General features: G+C 41.4%; 1 protein-coding gene across 7 annotated transcripts in view; it reads left to right on the top strand.

The window, feature by feature from the left end:
- Positions 1–18,388, top strand: part of LOC122558001 (microtubule-associated serine/threonine-protein kinase 4-like) — a 475,290-nt gene that overhangs the window by 437,783 nt on the left and 19,119 nt on the right. For all 7 annotated transcript variants that reach the window (XM_043706362.2, XM_043706358.2, XM_088000634.1 and 4 more), the window contains 5 exons: positions 1,522–1,623; positions 6,941–7,063; positions 10,426–10,538; positions 13,055–13,203; positions 14,814–15,034. In XM_043706362.2, coding sequence (XP_043562297.2) covers positions 1,522–1,623; positions 6,941–7,063; positions 10,426–10,538; positions 13,055–13,203; positions 14,814–15,034 — 708 coding nt within the window. The remainder of the gene's footprint in view (positions 1–1,521; positions 1,624–6,940; positions 7,064–10,425; positions 10,539–13,054; positions 13,204–14,813; positions 15,035–18,388) is intronic.

Genomic DNA, 18,388 nt, shown 5'->3' with positions numbered 1-18,388 from the left:
AAGCTTTGTTTTGCAAGCAATACAGGCAGATCACAGAGTTAAGTAGCATAAATAAGTAAATAATAGGTAAACAGCAGCAAAAACAAAAACACAGACGAATGTTAAGAGTTTGTTGGTCCATTCAGTATTCTAACAACTGTAGGGTAGAAACTGTTTTGAAACCGGCTGGTGCGTGTGTTCAGGCTTCTGTACCTTCTCCCTGATGGTAGAGAAAAACATTGCCAGGGTGGGCAGTGGGGCGATGCAAGGTGGGCAATGGGTCGATGCAGGAGTGGAAGAATGTAAAACAAAAGGAGAACAGGTATCATCATGCCGTCAAATTCTGAAATCGTGAATTCATCATTGAGTATCCAAGGTTGTAAAGTGCCTAAGAGGAAAATGAGATGTTGTTTCTCAAGCTCACATTGTGATTCATTGGAATGTTGTAGCATACCCAGGACAGAAACACGAGCACGAGAGTAAGGTGGTTTATTGAAATGGCAAATAATGGGCTTGCTTAGAAAATAAATTAGGACACTGAAGGGAGAGCATAAATGAACAGTGGTGGGTAACATTTAAGGGAAATCCTACAGCAAAGTATAACCAGGGAAAGAGTGGAATCCATTAGGGAGCAAAGTGGCCATCTCTTTATGGAGATGAAAGACACAGCTGAGGGTTTTAAATGACTATTTTGTATCTGTATTCACATTAGAAAAGCATGATGGAGGCAACAAAATCAAGGAGTGGGATTGTGATACACCTGAACAAATTAGTGCTGAGAGAGAAGAAGTTTTAGCGGTTTTTGCAGGCTTGACGATGGATAAAATCCCTAGGCCCAAATGAAACTTCTTCTAAGGCTGTTATGGGAGAGAAGTTAGGAATAGGCAATAAATGCTGGAATAGTCAGCATCACCCACGTCCCATGAAAGAATAAAAATTAATTTTAAAAGTTGTATGAGTTTTGCTTTGTACTTCAGTTGTGAAGAATGTGAACTACAAGGTGCCAAGTAAAGTCTGCTCCCTGGTCCAACCACATGCTTTCGTACTAACTTGAAAATCTTTTCTTTTAGTCTCCACACTTATTCCTTAACATCTCTCTCAGACAGGTTGAATCTAAAGAGAAAGATCTTAAAGTGCTCATGACGTGCTGGACAGAGTCTGATGTTTTGCCCGTATTGCAGTGTTCTCCTAAGACTTTTGTCACTATGGTTGGCATAATTGTGCACTGAGGGAACCATGTTTAAATTTGCACACTGCCTCAAGTCACTGTTACCAACAGACCTCTGTGTTTTGGTTTAGAATTGATCTCCGAAAGAGACAATATCACTGACGTCAGCCATTTTAAACTTGCAGGGCCATAAAATCTAAACAGACTAGCAACTAGGAAACTGATCCGATGAGTCACTGTGTCGTTGAACTGCTGAGGTTGACGGGCTTAGTTGATGAGTTTGGTGGTGATATGTAGAAACGCCTCCTAGTTTTGTGAAGATTATTCTTTAATTCCAGTTTAGTTCTTTTTGTGTTTTTTCCCTCCTTTTCTAGATGAGATAAACTGGCCAGAAGGGGATGAAGCTCCTGCATCGGATGCTCAAGACCTCATCACTATGCTGCTCAGGCAGAACCCATTGGAGAGACTGGGAACAGGTACTGTAAAGCTATTTGCAATATTAATGCTCTGCAATTAGCACATTACTCTGAAAATCACTGAATCTGAAAGTCCTTTAAAATGTGATAATCCTTCTATTGACATTCTATTCTGTCTAATGGGTTGCTGTTCTTTGTCATGCAAACTAAATATTGGCTTTTCAGCATAACAGATTCTTCACTACAACTGCAGTTAGCTAAACCATGAAAGTTTCTCAATTGGTCAGACTGGGGTGCATGTTCACTTCTACAAAATTAAAGCTAACCACTTTTCAGAGATTTTGCTGTCATTTGAACTCCAGTTCTAGACAACCATAGGAAGAAAATTGCTATATATTCAGAACTGATATTACCATAGGACAGTAATCGAACAATTTCTAACCACCATAACTGGTTGATGGTTCTAGAACTAGGTGTCTAAAAATTAAGGCCAAACTGTTCAGGAGAGATAGAATCATAAAATCCTTACAGTGTGAAAACAGGCCATTCAGCCAAACAAGTCCACATCGACCCTCCAAAGAGCATCCCACCCTATCCTTGAAACCCTACACCTCCCACGGCTAATCCATCTAGCCAGCACATTAATGTACACACTGCGGGCAATTTAGTATGGCCAATCCAACTAACCTGCACGTCTTTGAACTGTGGGAGCAATCCAGAGCACCTAGAGAAAACCCACGCAGACACACGGAGAATGCGCAGACTCCACACGGTAATCCAAGGGTGGAATTGAGCCCAGGTCCCTGGTGCTGTGAGACAGCAGTGCTAACCACTGAGCTACTGTGGCATCCTGGTGTTAGAGAGCACTTATAAACATGACTTTTTCATTCATTCATGGGCATAGGGCATTGCTGGCTAGCCTAGCATTTATTGTTCATCCCAGAGGACACTTAAGAGTCAACCACACTGCTGTGGGTCTGGAGTCAAGACCAGGTAAGGATGGAAGTTTCCTTCCCTAAGTGAACCAGATGGATGTTGACAATGGATTTGTGGTCATCATTAGACTCTTAATTCCAGATTCTTTGTTATTTAGAGAATTCAAACACCATTTTGGGGATTTCAAATCCCAGTCCCCAAAATATCACCTGGATGTCTGGGACTTAACAGTCCAGTGATAATACCACAAGACCATTGCCACCCAATATATGGTAGTATATGGTTGGCGCCCTCTTCCACAAATGGTAGTTGATACTGGATCTGTTGTTCATTTTAAATCTGTGATAGTTTTTTTTTATTAAGCAAGTTCTTGAGGGATATGGGCCAAAGGTTGGTATTTAGATTTAGGTCACAGTCTATGATCTCATTGAATAGTAGAACAGGCTTGAAGGGCTGAATGGCCTACTTCTGATCCTATAGAATCGTGCAGCTCTTTGGCCCAAACTAGTCCATACCAACCAAAATGTCCATCAACGCTAACCCCATTTCCCTGCACTTGGTCCATATCCTTTAATCCTTTCCTATCCATGTATTTGTCCAAATGCCTTTTAAATGTTGTTAATGCACCGGTCTCAACCACTTCTACTGACAGCTCATCCCATTATGTTGTGATAGCTTGTTTTGCTGAAATTGTGTAAAATCTCCCTGGTAGGTTGGTCATTTAGAGTTGCTACCTAATGTTGATTTGTTCATGCCTTCAAATGGTGCTGTTCAGTTATAATCATAGACTCATAGTTCAGGAGAGTTTGTAACCATGTAATCTGGGATGTTAATCCTGATGCAGTAAATGGGTCCATTTATTTTATTAGCTCATAATTGAATTTTATGGCAAGTAGATTGAGCTATACTATTTTGATTAAAGCTTGAAGTGAGCAATTTATTAAATAAAATGCAGAGTAAAGTGCCTGGGTATTGTTCCACAAATTTTTTTTATACAATCTCACAACCTTATTTAATCTGCTAGTCAGCTCAGTATGAGGAATGCAGCTTGTTGCTAAAGACAGAAATTAATTTCAAACCAAAGTTTCAAACCTTGGTAGACCGATTTTCCATTCAGCGAGTGTACTACAAGTGTGAATAAGCAGTGTACGACTGAATTTAGATAATTTTCACAATTAGATTGAGAAATGGTATCCAAGCCTTCATGCTGAAGGCTGATTTATGATTAGCTAATAGGGTCTGGAGGGTGTGCCTGAGGCTAGTTGGACCCTGGGGACAGGTAGTGGTTATATGTCAATTGACACTGTTTAGATAAGAAGTGAAATGGTTCAGGTGCTCTTGTGGTACAGTGGTCGTAAATCTTACCTGAGTCAGGAGACCCTGGTTGAAGTCTCACCTGCTCCAGAGGTGTGTTATAACATCTCTGGACAGGTTGATTAGAACATACTATGGGGAATAGTTCCTGTATTGCAGTTCTAGTGTCCTTACCTCTGGACTAGGAGGCCTGGCTTTAAGTCCCACTAGCTTCAGATTAGGAAAATATCTGTAATGGTCTGAAAAGTGTAACAAGGTCAGCCAGGTGGACCGCATAGAAAATGGGTTCCTTGATTGGTGTTATTAATCTAGTCCAGTCATAGAGACATACAGCATGGAAACAGACCCTTCGGTCCAACTCGTCCACGCCGACTAGATATCCCAACCCAATCTAGTCCCATCTGCCAGCACCCGGCCTGTATCCCTCCAAACCCTTCCCATTCATATACCCATCCAGATGCCTTTTAAATGTTGCAATTGTACCAGCCTCCACCACTTCCTCTGGCAGCACATTCCAGAGCCCTGGCTGACAGATAAGAACAAGAATGGCAGACAGTCTGCTCACTCTGATAGCTGGCTCTGAGGGAGCTGGATCAATGTCAAGGCCTCTCCATGTGTGAAGAAAGTGTAACTTGGTGATGGAATACTGGCCTCTGTGGACTTATTTCAAACAGGTTGATTAAAATTCTCTACAGATGTACATTTGTGGGGAATGGATCTTTTCGTGCAATGGTGGCACCCCCCCATCTCTGGTCCTGAAAGTTCAGGTTCTACCTACCCCAATGATGTACCATCACATGTCTGAAGAAGTTGATTGGAATTGTTTTCTGGTGAACATGTAATGAAGCTGGAGTTGGAAAAAAATCTCAGAAAAGCACATGCCCGGACTCTGTTTTGTTATTATTTAATTCCAGTGTTTGACAATCTGGTCAGATTAAGATTGCATTCCTATTATGTATACACGTGAATCAGTAAGAACATTGTCATCTGTTATATTCTCACAGATTTTTAGTATCAGTCTTTGGGTTTTTGAATAAGTACTCCTGAAGAAGGGCTCATGCCCGAAACGTCGATTCTCCTGCTCCTTGGATGCTGCCTGACCTGCGCTTTTCCAGCAACACATTTTCAGCTCTGATCTCCAGCATCTGCAGTCCTCACTTTCTCCTTTTTGAATAAGTAGCCAAGCTTCGGAAAACTGTCTTTACTTCAGCATCAGGAGAGTTTCAGAAACATAGAGGCTTGTTGCAAAGGTCAGCCCATCTAGGCAGTGTTGGTTCTTTCCTAAGCATTCCAAAAAATATCCCACTACCTTTCTCTCTTTCTTCATAGTCTCCGTTGACCAAGTTTCATCTTCCATTCAAGCTGCTATCTAATTTTTCTTTAAAAGATACTTCAAGTCTATGTTTCAATAATCTGCCGAATAAATAGTTCTTCTAACTTCCCTCGTCGCTCTTGATGTAAATATGACTACAAATTAGTGGCACACACCACTACTCTTAACCACTGCATCTACTCTGCATCATCACTAACCACTCTGTAGCTACTGAGAGTCATAGAGTATTACAGCACAGAAGCAAGCTTTTCTGAAGCTTGGCTATTTATTCAAAAACCCAAAGACTGATACTGAAAAGCTGTAAGAATATAACAGATGACAATGTTCTTACTGATTCACGTGTATGCAAACAAGTAGAAGTCGACACAAGGAGATTTTACATCAGAATAAGGTATGAGTGATATTCTGATTGTAAAAAGAAAAAATATGGAAACAGTAAATTTCCAAACCCAAATTTGTTTGACTGACCCCCACTTACCCTTTCTGATAAACAGTGATTATCACTGCTCTTGTATCTCCATCAGGTCACTCAGTGTTAATTACATCATATACAAACAAGACGCTTGTCACCAACAATCTTCCTGTGTCCAGTTGCAATGATATTCTGATTTCTACTGAAAATTGGTTCATGAATGGAGAACCTTATTGTCTTGTCCATTTCCCATCCTGCCCACAGTGACAATCTAGCCCTCATTGCCCTGTAAATCCTAGCACCATCACTTCTGAGCACCTTATCTTGCTCCACTTCCTGCTTCCCAGTTAAAGTTCGAGTTGTCTTCAATCCCACACTGTCACTGTGGGGTGGAGGGGAAATATAAAAACCAGGAGGCAACACCAATGGTACGAATAAACATTGTGCCTAACGTTCCCTTGTGACTGTGACTCTGGTACACGATCCTTCCTCTCCGTGCTCAACAGTCTTTGATACATTCATTATTCACACTATCTTTATCTAACATTCATTCATTATCCAGTTTGGTAAGAGTGCCCTCACTTGGTTCCACCATTTCCCATTCAATCGTAGCCAGTGGCTTTTCTTCCACCTCAGTTCGCTCATCAGTCCTTATCCCAGCACAGCCAACCTGTTGCTGAAACTCTCAACTATACATTATCTGCATCAGAGTTTACTATTCCAGTGCTTTCTTAGCTGCTCCACTCCTGTTTCCTACCCAAAAGTTTGTTGTCCATGTCATATTTCACTCCACATACCCTTTGCCATTGCCATAATCCAAATTGACCTACTCTCGCTCCTCTATTCCCTCACCTCAGATTTAGAATTGTCATCCTCCCATTTAAACCCTATGTCTTTAGGCTCCTGCGGTGCTCCCCTGCCTCTGGCCTTGTGGACTCTCAACCATCGGTCACCACAGTGTTGAGAGCTGGAGCTGCAGCTGTCTGGGCTCCCAGGTTGACACTCCCTCAGCCAGCCCACTACCTCCGCACCTCAACCTCCTCTTTTCAGTTCATCCTTAAAACCTGCTCATTTAATTGAGTTTGTGACAAGTCTTCCTGGTTTTGCCTCATTTCACCTTTCCCCACTTGATAGGATTATGATTTTGTAAAACAGCTTGGGATGAAAAGTTTTTCTACACAAGACACACACTGTACAAATTCAAGTTGCATTACAGCTTGGTAGCAATATCTATGGGATCAGATTGTATTTGGTGAATGTTAAAGACACTTCAGTCATTGTGATCGTGTTCTTAGTTCAGCCTTCTATTTGAAATGCTTTTAAACACGAGACTTTTCCCTGGTTTTGACAGTTGCTTTTTCTTTGCTCTCTTGCTCCGCCAGGTGGTGCCTATGAGGTAAAGCAGCACAATTTTTTCCGAGGCTTGGACTGGAATGGTTTATTGAGACAGAAAGCAGAATTTATTCCTCAGTTGGAATCAGAGGATGACACCAGCTATTTTGACAGTAAGTGTTAGAAGTGCTAAGTCTCCTTTTGTGATAAGATCGTTGTGAACTTCCTAGATAAAATGTTGCAGATTAAAGGTATTGCCTAATTTCCATACTTTGTGATTGCTGGTTTATTATCAAACTACCATAATGATTCAACACTCTGACTTCATTAATAGAATGCAATACTGTCCCTCTACATAGTATCACACAAATGGGCTATTTCATTTGAAACATTTCCACAATCTGCATTCAGTGATGTAACGCGGTCTGGAAGAAGTCCAGTGAGAGAAATGAAATTAATTTTTAGCTCAGCTTTGAACCCTGAGAAAGGATTAAACAGATGAAAGCTGAGATGCCGGCCAAGCCCCCCCATGTACCTCACCAGGGAGAGGCTAAGAGAATTGGACTGTCCGAATCTGTCCTCATGCCCCAGTGAGCTATCACCTGAGTCAATGGGGAAAGGGAGCTACCAAATTGGACACAATGTATGGTCCCTCACAACTTGATAAGTCATCAGGAATGGAAGGGCGTTTTGCAAGGGCCTGTCAAACTAGCAAGTGGATGACCAGGCAAGGCCTAAATTTTCATGGCAAGATTTTATTTTGAAAAGTGGAACAAGCTGCCAGTTCTGTCCTCTTTGTAGCTATGTTCTCTTCCTACCAACTGCACCTGGCAGGAACACTACAATGGGGCTTTCCTCCTTTTAGATTACCAGCTAAAGTAATAATCAAACCACAATACCGAAAGGAATCTGTCTTGTCACACCAACTGGTTTACAAATATATCTATTTGGAATGGAATTAGGCCATTCAGCCCTTCAGCACTTCAAGCCTGCTCACCATTCAGTAGATCATGTTTGTGTTTCACGTTCCTGTTGTCCCTAATAATCTTTGGATCCTGTGTCTAACAAGGACCTCACTTATCTCTGCCTTAAAAATATTCTATTAACCCCATCTCCACTGCCTTAGACGTTGAGTGACCCTCTAAGAAAGCATGGTTCCCCCCACCTCTGTCCTAAAGGTGCAGCCCCTGTCCAGTCATTCTGGACTCGCCCACAGAAGTAAACGTCCTCTCCACGTCCGCCTAGTCAACACGATTCAGGCTCAGCACTCTTACCGGCTGCACGGGCCTTTGGAAGTCAGTGCTGTGATTGGCTTACTGATACCGATTGCCATAGGTGGATCTTTGGAGTGGCTGGACAGGCAGACCCATGCAGCTTAACGGAACATTCTTCAGCCTTCAATCAAATCACTTTCTAAACTGTCATGAAAACAGGCCCATCCTCTCCGATCTTTCCTCCTAAACCTAGCTGCTTATTCCAGGTATTCATCTAGAAAACGTTCTCCTGAGCCACCCCCAATGTATTTACATCCTTCCTTCAAATAAGGAGACCGAAGCAGTTTTCAAGATCTGGTCTCACCATCATTGTATAACTGGAGCATATCATCCTCCCATTTGTATTTAATTGCTCTCTTAATAAAGGCTAGCAGCCTGGTAGTCTTCCTGATGACATGCTGTACCTGCATACCAGTCATTTTGTGACTTGTGCATTTGAATATCTAGACCCTTCTGCACCTCAGAATTCTGAAATCGTTCCCTGTTTAAATTTTGTTTTTATTCTACCTGCCAAAGTGAACAACTTCACACTTTCCCACATTGGACTTCATCTGCCAGAATTTTGCCCACTCACTTAACCTAATCATAACGATCTGCATCCTTGTTATATTGTTTTCATAACATCAGATCCTGGCTATGACCTGTCTTATAAGATCTTTATCATCTGCACGTTTAGCCATCATACTTTTGATTGCCTTATGCCAGTCACTGATATAAATTGTAGAAACATGAGGATCCAGCAAAGATCCCAGCTGCATTTTCGGAAGAGTTGGTGAAGATGAAGTATTTGCAACCAGAGATCGTGACATGCAGAATATAGTCCTAGTGGGGAAGAGGCTGTCTGTCTATGCTGGCAAATCCCACCAGTGTTCCTAATCGACCCTCCAATGAGCAGTTAATTATCCAGATTGACTATTTGCTGCTGCAGGGCAGGTGGACTTATGCAGGTGTTAACCTGCCTGTGAGGAGATTACCCCCTGGGCAAGAATCTATCAGGCCACTGATGCAGTTCCTTTTCTGAGATTCCTCCCAGGACTGGGACGATTCTGCCCATTAGCTCAAATCCCATGCCTATGTGACACCTAGGTGGAACACAGTGGCTCAATGGTTAGCACCGCTGCCTTCCAGCGTCAGAGACCCAGGTTCAATTCCACCCTCTGGTAACTGTCTGCGTGGAGTTTGCACATTCTCCCGGTCTCTGCACAGGATTCCTCTGGATGCTCCAGTTTCCTCCCACAGACCAAAGAAGTGCAGGTTAGGTGAATTGCTCATAAGTGTCCAAGGATGTGCAGGCCAAGTGGATTAGCCATGGGAAATGCAGGATTACAGGGATAGCTGGAGGGAGCGTGGCAGTTTGGGTGGGATGCTCTTCGGAGGGTCAGAGTGGACTTGATGGGCTGAATGGCCTGCTTCCACAATGTCAGGATTCTCAGATTTACCAAATTGCAAAGTAACAGAAACTGTTTACAGGCATCATGCCCACTGGTAGACCGGCTTTTCGAAATGATAATCCAGAACAAAAGAATCACTTGGACTCAAGTGTGGACTAATTAGGGTAGTCAACAAGGGAGTATTTTTCAATTTTTGTGGCCCAGCCAGCTGAGAATCAGTCCTCTAAACTGAGGAGATTCTAAATCTCTTTGTTTTTACTTCTTTCTTCATTCTCCACATACCGCCTAACAGCAGTAGTGCTTATATTTTCCCCAGCAGCCATATTGTGTATGTGCAGGGGTGAGATACAGTGAAAGACAACAGGTGAACAAAGGATTGTTAAGAGTGAATTAGTTTTAATTTATTTGATGGTATTTGGCTGAGGTAACAAAAAAATCTGATGAGGGTAATGTAGTTGTTGCAGCGTACCTGAACATCCAGAAGTCCTTTGGTAAAGTGTCGTATAAGAAGTGTATCAGCAGAGTTGAGGATCATACAATCAAAGGGATAGAGGCAACATAAGAAAAAATGTTTTTTTCTGCAGCAAGTGGTTGGGATCTGGAATGTATGTTCTGGGAATCTGGTTGATTCAATTGCAGCTTTCCGAAGGGATTTGGATAATAATCTGAAGGGAACTCCTTCACATGGCTACAGGATAAGGGATTAGCCAAGCAACTCTTAGAGAGAGACAGCATAGTCACAACAGGCTGAATGGTGGCCTCCTGTGTTATTCCTATCCTATGATGTGATGTTACACAAGTGCAAGTATGTATGCTTTTGATTTTGCCTCATAAGTTCTGTGACACTTCGATTTGTTTCCTCTAATTTAGCTCGGTCTGAAAGATACCACCATATGGAAACTGAAGAAGAGGATGAGACAAATGAGGAGAATTTTAATTTGGAAATAGGACAGTTTTCATCATGCTCCCATCGGTTTAACAAAGTAAGTACAGCCAAATGGCACCTTCCTGCATTGCTGGTGTATATTTTTCAAATGCATTTTGTGAGATGGCCCACCCCTTTCTGACTCTGCATATTGTCGTTTGAAAACTTCAGACAGGAGTTTCTCACCCACTTGTACACAGATGACACCCAGCTCCACCTCCCTGGTACCCACAGCAGGTTTCAGCTCCTTTGGATGAACTGTAATCTCAGCAGTTATATGTCAGACCAGAGTCATCTTTGAACCCTACCTCAAACTCTGTACCTTAACCACTGACTCCATCCTCCTCCTTGGCTACTGTCTCAGCTTAGCCAGACTGTTTGTTTGCAATCTGTTTGACTTTAAGAATATTCTCTCTTTATAAAATAAGACCATCCCCCTTCTGTCAGTCATGACCTCAATCCCTGAGAATCAAAGAATGGTTACTGCACGGAAAGAAACCATTCAATCCATTACAGAGGAACCACGATCATCCGGCATTTGATTATCCGAATTTTGGATTATCCTGCAAGATCACAAAGTCCCGATGCTTGACTAAACTGTGTTATCCGGCATTCGATTATCTGAACAAAATACTCCCCACCTGTGTCGTTCGAATAATCGAGGTTCCTCTGCATATCTGTGGCACCTCTTTGTCAGATCTGTTCAACTCATCCAGTCCCCTGCCATCTCTCTGTATTCCTGCAAACTTTTACCTCTTCAGATCAATATGCAGTTTGCTTTTGACAGCCTCGATTGAATTGGCCTTTGCTACAATCTCAGGCCATGCGCTGCAGAATTGATTCACAATGTAAGGCATAGTCTTTCCTAAGGTAAAAACAAGGACTACAGATGCTGGAAACCAGAGTCTTTGATTAGAGTGGTGCTGGAAAAGGACAGCAGGTCAGGCAGCATCCGAGGAGCAGGAAAATCGATGTTCCGGGCAAAGGCCCTTCATTAGGAATAGAGTTAATGTTACCTCTAGTTCTTATGGCAGTCATTCTAACTCTGTGTCATCTAGTGTCCCATCCTTTTTTCAATGGGAACAATGTTTCCCTATTTACTCTATCCAAACCCCCTGTGATTTTGTATTCCTCTATTATGTTTCCTCCTAGCCTTCTCTTCTGTAAAGAAAATGCTCTAGCCTTCTCCAATCTGTTCTTGTAACTGAAGTCTCTCATCCCTGGAAGCATTCTCATCTTTTGTGCATCATTTTTAATGCCTTTACGTCACCGCTAAACTGTAGGGCCAAGAAATGGACACACTACCCTAGTTGAGTTTGAGCCAATGATTTGTACAGGACATCGGTAAGGCACTTTTGGAGTACTGCGTGCAGTTCTGTACATGGGAAGAGTATATTAAATTGGAGAGGGTTCAGAAAAGATTTACCAGAACTTTGTTGGGACTGAGGATTTGAGTTATAAGGAAAGGCTGGGACTTCTTTCACTGGAGCGTAGGAAATTGAGGGCTGACCTTTATCAAGGTTTTTTTATAGTCATGAGGGGCATAGATAAGGTGATTAGCAAATGTTGTTTCGCTACGGTGGGGGAGTGCAAATCTAGGGGTCATATTTTTAAGGTGAGAGGAGAGAGATTTAAAAAGGACACTTGAGGCAACTTTTTCACACACGGTGGTTTGTATGTGGAATGAACTGCCGGGGGAAGTGGTCGATGGGTCCAGTTCCAACATGTAAAAGACACTTGGATAGATACATGAAGTAGGAAAGGTTTAGAAGGATATGGACCAAACGCAGGCAAGTGGGACAAGTTCAGTTTGGGAAACCTGTTTGGCATGAACGAGTTGAATCGAAGGGATTATTTTGATGCTGCATGGCTCCACAACTCTATCCATGACTAAGTGCCACTTTTTCAATGATTTGTGCTTATATATGGTCACTCTGCTGCTGCATTCCCATTTAGAATCATACTCTATGTTTTATATTAACCCTTTTGTTTAATATTTCCTTTTCTTGTTGTTCCTTCCAAGATATCTCACTTCTTCACATTTCTCAGCACTGAATTTCATCCGCCACTGAAAGGTTCAGCTATACTTCCAGCCTCTTTCAACTTCTGCTCAACCATAGTTGCTGCCACTATATTGTTCTCTTGATGTTTACATGGCACTGTGATACCATCTTCAGCAAAATGATGGCACGCAGTTTGAAATACTGGAGGGGTTCTGTCCTTTCTGGCCATTACAAACTATACCTTTTGCTTCCATTATAAGTAATCCAGTTGTATGTAATAAACATGTAGCCATGATGTGACTCGAAAGATTATAAGCTATGCCCATTGACCTGTATATTAGAGACTTGTAGGTATACAATTTGTTCCTTTATATTGGATTTGGTTAAAAGTCTAGTTTTTCTTGAATTGACACTTCAAGGATTTGCTTCATTAAAAGGTATAAACGGAGAATCTCTTCCCACCAGTGTTCCCTTTACTGTGTTTTAAAACAGAGCTATTCTGTGTGAATATTTCTTCTAGAATGTTTAATTAGACAAAAAGTATATTAGTCAAATTGTCATCTCTTGTCAGGTTTACAAAAGCATGGACCGAATCTCTCATGTTGATGAGAAAAGATATTCTGAAAACATCCGAGGGGAAAAGGATAATGCAGGCGGGAAGCTAAAAAAGGCTAACACATTGCATGTTGATTCAATTACTTGGATTCCTGATTCTGAAATGTAAGTATGTAAATCTGTGCATAATCCTTCCTTATTAGTTTTTCATTGAGTTTCAAGTAGTTTTAAAATGTACAATATATCTGACACCTCGGTTAAGTAAATAAAAGTAGTTTATAACCACGGGTAACAATGCTGGTTGCAAAGTAATCAAAAGTTGGAAATAAAATCTGCAGATACATTGGACATTCAGGAGGTTAGGAAGAAAGGAGGAGGAGAGGTGGTTGGGCACCTAACGTGGAAAGGGGGCCCTGAAGATGAACGTCTTTTTTTGCTCCCTTCAGCAGCCCAAGCAGGTTGATCTCCCAACCATCTTCTGATGTCATGAACACCCCTCACCAACCTCCAAATGGAGACCTGGTGAGAAGCGGCACTTGAGTGATTGATAATTGGCCACTAAAAGTCCTGAACCACCATAGGAATCCCAACCGCCCAACAATTGAGTGCTAGAGAGACCATACCAGGAAAATCGATGGTACTAAAAGCTGATGCATTCCCTGAACCTGATGGCCAAAGATCCTGCTGAATTGGAAAACCATGAATATGACCCTTCTATTCAAGAAAGGAGGGACAATGAGCAAAAAACCTTAGGCCACTTAATCTAAGATCTATCTTTGGGAAACTGCTAGATTCCATGTTTAAGAAGTAGAAACAAAATCATTATAGAATCCTGTAGAGATGAAAGGGTCTACAGAAGGGATTTCATGTTCAACAAATTTATTAGAGCTCTTTGAGGGCATGCCATGAAGAACAATGAGGTGTAATGCATGTGGATTTCCAAAAACCATTTGATAAGGTTCTACAACAAAGATTGCTGCACAAGGTTTGAGGTAATTGTGATGATGATGATGATGAATGTTGAATGGATGGAGGATTGGCTATCTTACAGGAAACAAAGTCAGGGTGAATAGTTCTTTTCACATGGCAAAATGTAACTAGTGAAGTTCAACAAGGATCAATATTGGGACCTCACATTTTTTATCTATGATAATAACTTGCATGATGAGACAGAGTGTATTGGAGGCAGACTTGTTGACAGTAGGAAGGTATGTAGGAAGCTGAGTCATGGGGAGGACTCAATCTTTGAATGGATTTGGATAGATTAAATGGCAGGTGGAGTATAATGTTGGAAATGGAAAGATTTGCTCCTTTGGTGAGATTACTAGGAAAGGAATGACCTTCCATCTTCCAAATAACTCAAGTTTACATTTTTCAGTTTTCAAACAAAAACCTTTCTCAGTTTTCACAACGTTCAGCTTGGATATAGAGGGGTTTTCTTACGAGGAGAGGTTGAGCTGTTTGGGCCTGCACTAATTAGAAATTAGAAGCCTAAGAGATGACCTTATTTAGATAGTGATCAGATCAGCAAGGATTTATTGAATGAGAGATCAGACTTAAAGGGCTGAATGGCCTACATTTGCTCCTGTCTGCTATGGTCTAGTCCAGTCATTCTCACAAACATAAGTCACACTCTCAGGTTTTGGAAACTGGGTATACAATTCTCTGTGATTGGCTTTTTAAATATTAATACAAAGGACACAATTCCAGACATTGTAGTGAAGCAGAAATCCTGTATGTTAGAACATGATGTGTTGTGTTTCTGCCACCTTCAGGCAACACCTATCTCTAACTCAAACGTCAAGTAGTGAGAACAGCAACTGTTACCAGCGTTCTGGGATGCTCCCAAGCTTTGCAATTTCTGCTGAGGACGATGAATCTTTGTCTCAGGAAGACTCTCACAGGGACCAGGACAAGATCATGTTTTCCATAGGGACATCTCAGGATGAGATTGATGCAACCACTCCCAGCACCATCAGCAGCTCAACTCTTTCAGGTACAACATTTTAAAGAAAAATATTTGAATGCAAGAGGCAATGTGAGACTAGAATCATATGTCCAACAGTCCAGAGCCATTCAAGCCTTTGCCTGAAAGCCAGATGGCATTTTTACAAGTCATTTGCAGGTTGACTTTAATTCACAATATGTCATGAACCCATTCACTCTGGTCTGCTATTTCAATTCTGTAACCAGTTTGTTTCTATTCCAATCAACTGGCTATCAGAACTGCTAATGACTACAAAATATGTAGTACCAAAGTAGAACTAGAGATTAATGAACACTTAAAAATTCTATTTTGTTTTATATATAGAATACTTGCTAAATCATTTAAATTTAGAGATACTATGATGTACAGAGGAACCTCGATTATCCAGCATTTGATTATCTGAATTTCGGATTATCCAGACACGATCACACAGTCCCAATACTTGTGTTATCCAGCATTCGATTATCCGAGCAAAATACTCCCTGTCCGTGTCATTCCGATAATCGAGGTGATAAACAGTCATTTTGATAACTAATATTTTAGCCCCATTTCTAGTTTCTACCCTCATTAATTAGTGGAAAGTTAATCAGTACATTTTGGAAAGAATATGTAAAACAGCCTGGGTTAAGATCAAGATGAAAACTAGAGCTGTACTTAACGTTCCCATTCGATGAGTAACTCTCATGGACAAGCCCTGTAAGTTGTATGGGATAATTACAAATTATCATTAGCATCATAGTGGATCTTCAAAACACTGAAGTTGTATCAAGTATAAGCAGTAGAAGCAAAAGATCCCTCAAGCTTGCTGGTCCATTGAACACAATCATGGTTGATCTATTACTTCACCTTCAGTTTTGTGCCTGCTGTTCATATCTCCAGATTCCCTGAGTGATCAAAAATCTGTCCATCTCAACCTTAACTATACCCCAACATTAGGGCATCAACAACTCTCTGGGAATAAAGAAATCCAAACACTTAACATTACATTCAGCGAAGAAATTTCTCCTCATTTCAGTCCTAAATGATTCAACTCCTTAGCCTGAAAACATACCCATGGTATTTAGATTCCCGAACCAGGAATAACTACCTCTCAGTGTCAATCCTGATGAATCTTGTATGAAATCAGCTCTTATTCCTCAACCCCAGAAAATGTAGATTCAATTTATCCAGCATCAGGTCATAGGGCACCTCTCTTATTCCAGGAATCATTTGAGTGAATCTTTGTTATGCTGCCTCCAAATAAATTCATCCTCCATTAGCAATGGAAGAAAGAATAAAGCGGTCTTGTAAAAATTGTACAGGATTTTGATGGGACTGCACCTGGACTAATGTGTGCAGTTTTAGCCTCCCTCCCTCCCTGTAGAAAGATGCACTTTCCTTGGAGAAGGTTCTCTGGATTGGGTCTGCGTTGTTCTATGGGGATTGATGGAGTAAAATGGGTCTTTCCCTCCTGGGGTTGAGAATAGTGAGAGATGATCTCACTGAAAGGGTACGTGCTGAAAGGCTGTTTCACCGACTTGATATCTGGAACACTAGGGCCACAGCCTCAGGGTAAGGACTTTGTCATTTAAGACCAACATGAGGAAATACCTCTTCACTAAAGCTAAAAAAAAGATATACTTTAATGAAGCTTTTTGTCTTGTGAACAATTTGCAAGAATGTCACTTCAAAGGGAAAACCCACCTTATACCTCAGGAGAGGAACATGATGATTGGTTGACAAATGGACTCTGATAGAGGTGTTGCCATGGAGAATGCAACCAATAAAACTGATTGACAGTTAATTGCAAGGCATTGTTTAAATTTTAACTCTGATTTAAATCATTGTCACCTATTTTGTTGAGTTGAAGCAATGATAGAATGTGTGCATGTTCTTTTTGTTTGTAGATAGAATTTTATTGAATTCAAATCCTACCATTTATCTGGGTGGGATTCGAACCCAGGCCCCCAGAGACCTTGGTCTCTGGATTAATAGTTTAGTGATAATACCATTAGGCTACAGCCTCCCCTTTGTTTCCAAAGTAAAGATTTTTCAAAGACACTGAGGGATGGAAAACAATGCTGGCCTTGTCAGCAGTGTCCAAATACCAAGAAAGATGAGAAAAGAATCCATTTCAGACAGGTTTGGGAGCTTATCTTTGTGGGCCCACCTGAATATAGTTTCAGATGGCAAGTTGTAGTCCAGGTGCCCTGTTCTGTTAGCTTTCTGTGTTTATTAACAATTCCATGTATCTCACTTCCTTTTAGACACTCTAAATATAAGCAGGGGTAATGAGGGCTCGCATGTCCGTTAACTCTGCCACCCTTGTCTCCTTGTCACTATCCATATACAAAATGCACATCTGTGAGGTCCCTTTCAGCTTCATGTTGTTCAAATCTCTCAAAACCCTTTTATGTAATCATAGAATCCCTACAGTGTGGGAACAGGCACTTCGGCCCAACAAATCCACACTGACCCTCCGAAGAGTAACTCACCCAGACCCTCACTAATGCACCTAACCTACACATCCAATGACCAATTCACCTAACCTGCACTTCTTTGGATTGTAGGAAGAAACCCACACAGACACGGGGAGAATGTACAAACCCCGCACAGACAATTACCCGAGGCTGGAATCGAACCCAGGTCCCTGGCGCTGTGAGGCAGCAGTGCTAACCACTGAGCCACTGTGCCGCCCAATTAATCTTGAATGTCAGTGAACATGAGAGGTCAACTTTCTAATAATTTTATGAGCTGTTCCTGTGCATCTCAAGAAGCATTACTGAATTTATCCTAGGCGTCAGTTATGACTGTTGAGACCTTAAATTATCATTTATCATTCCCCACTGGATTGTTCACGGACCTGTCAGTCAATAACTGGAGTGAGCACGATCTTCTCGTGGGAAATAAGGCAGGGCAAGTGACTGAAGTGTTAGTAGTGGAGCAGTTTGGGTCTAGTGATCATAATTCTATACTTTTAAAATAGTTTATGGAAAGGATAGACGTTGTATAAAATTAAAATTCTAAATTGGAGCAAGGCCAATTTTGGAAGTATTTAACAAGAACTTTCAAAAGTTGATTGGGGTCAGGCTATTCGTAGATAAAGGGAAGTCTGGAAAGTGAGGGGGGGGGCTTTTAAAAGTTAGATAACGAGAATGCAGAGAAAGTATGTTCCTGTGAGAGTAAAGGGCAAGGCTGGTAGCAGTAGAGAACATTGGATGACTAGAAATATTGAGGCTCTGGTCAAGAAGGAGGAGGAGGTTAGTGTGTGGAACAGCTGGCAGAAGTATTCACTGATATCTTTAACCTCTCCTTATTTTGATCTGAAGTCTTCACCTACTTCAAGAAGACGCCATCATTCCAGTGCCACCATAATCCTCAGTA

This window comes from Chiloscyllium plagiosum, unplaced genomic scaffold (genome assembly GCF_037043375.1).
Source record: "Chiloscyllium plagiosum isolate Xiang-an unplaced genomic scaffold, Cpla_swu_hap1 HiC_scaffold_2, whole genome shotgun sequence".
Lineage (NCBI taxonomy): Eukaryota > Metazoa > Chordata > Chondrichthyes > Orectolobiformes > Hemiscylliidae > Chiloscyllium > Chiloscyllium plagiosum.
Note: the sequence above shows the minus strand (reverse complement) of the source record. Positions and strands in the feature narration are given on the sequence as shown.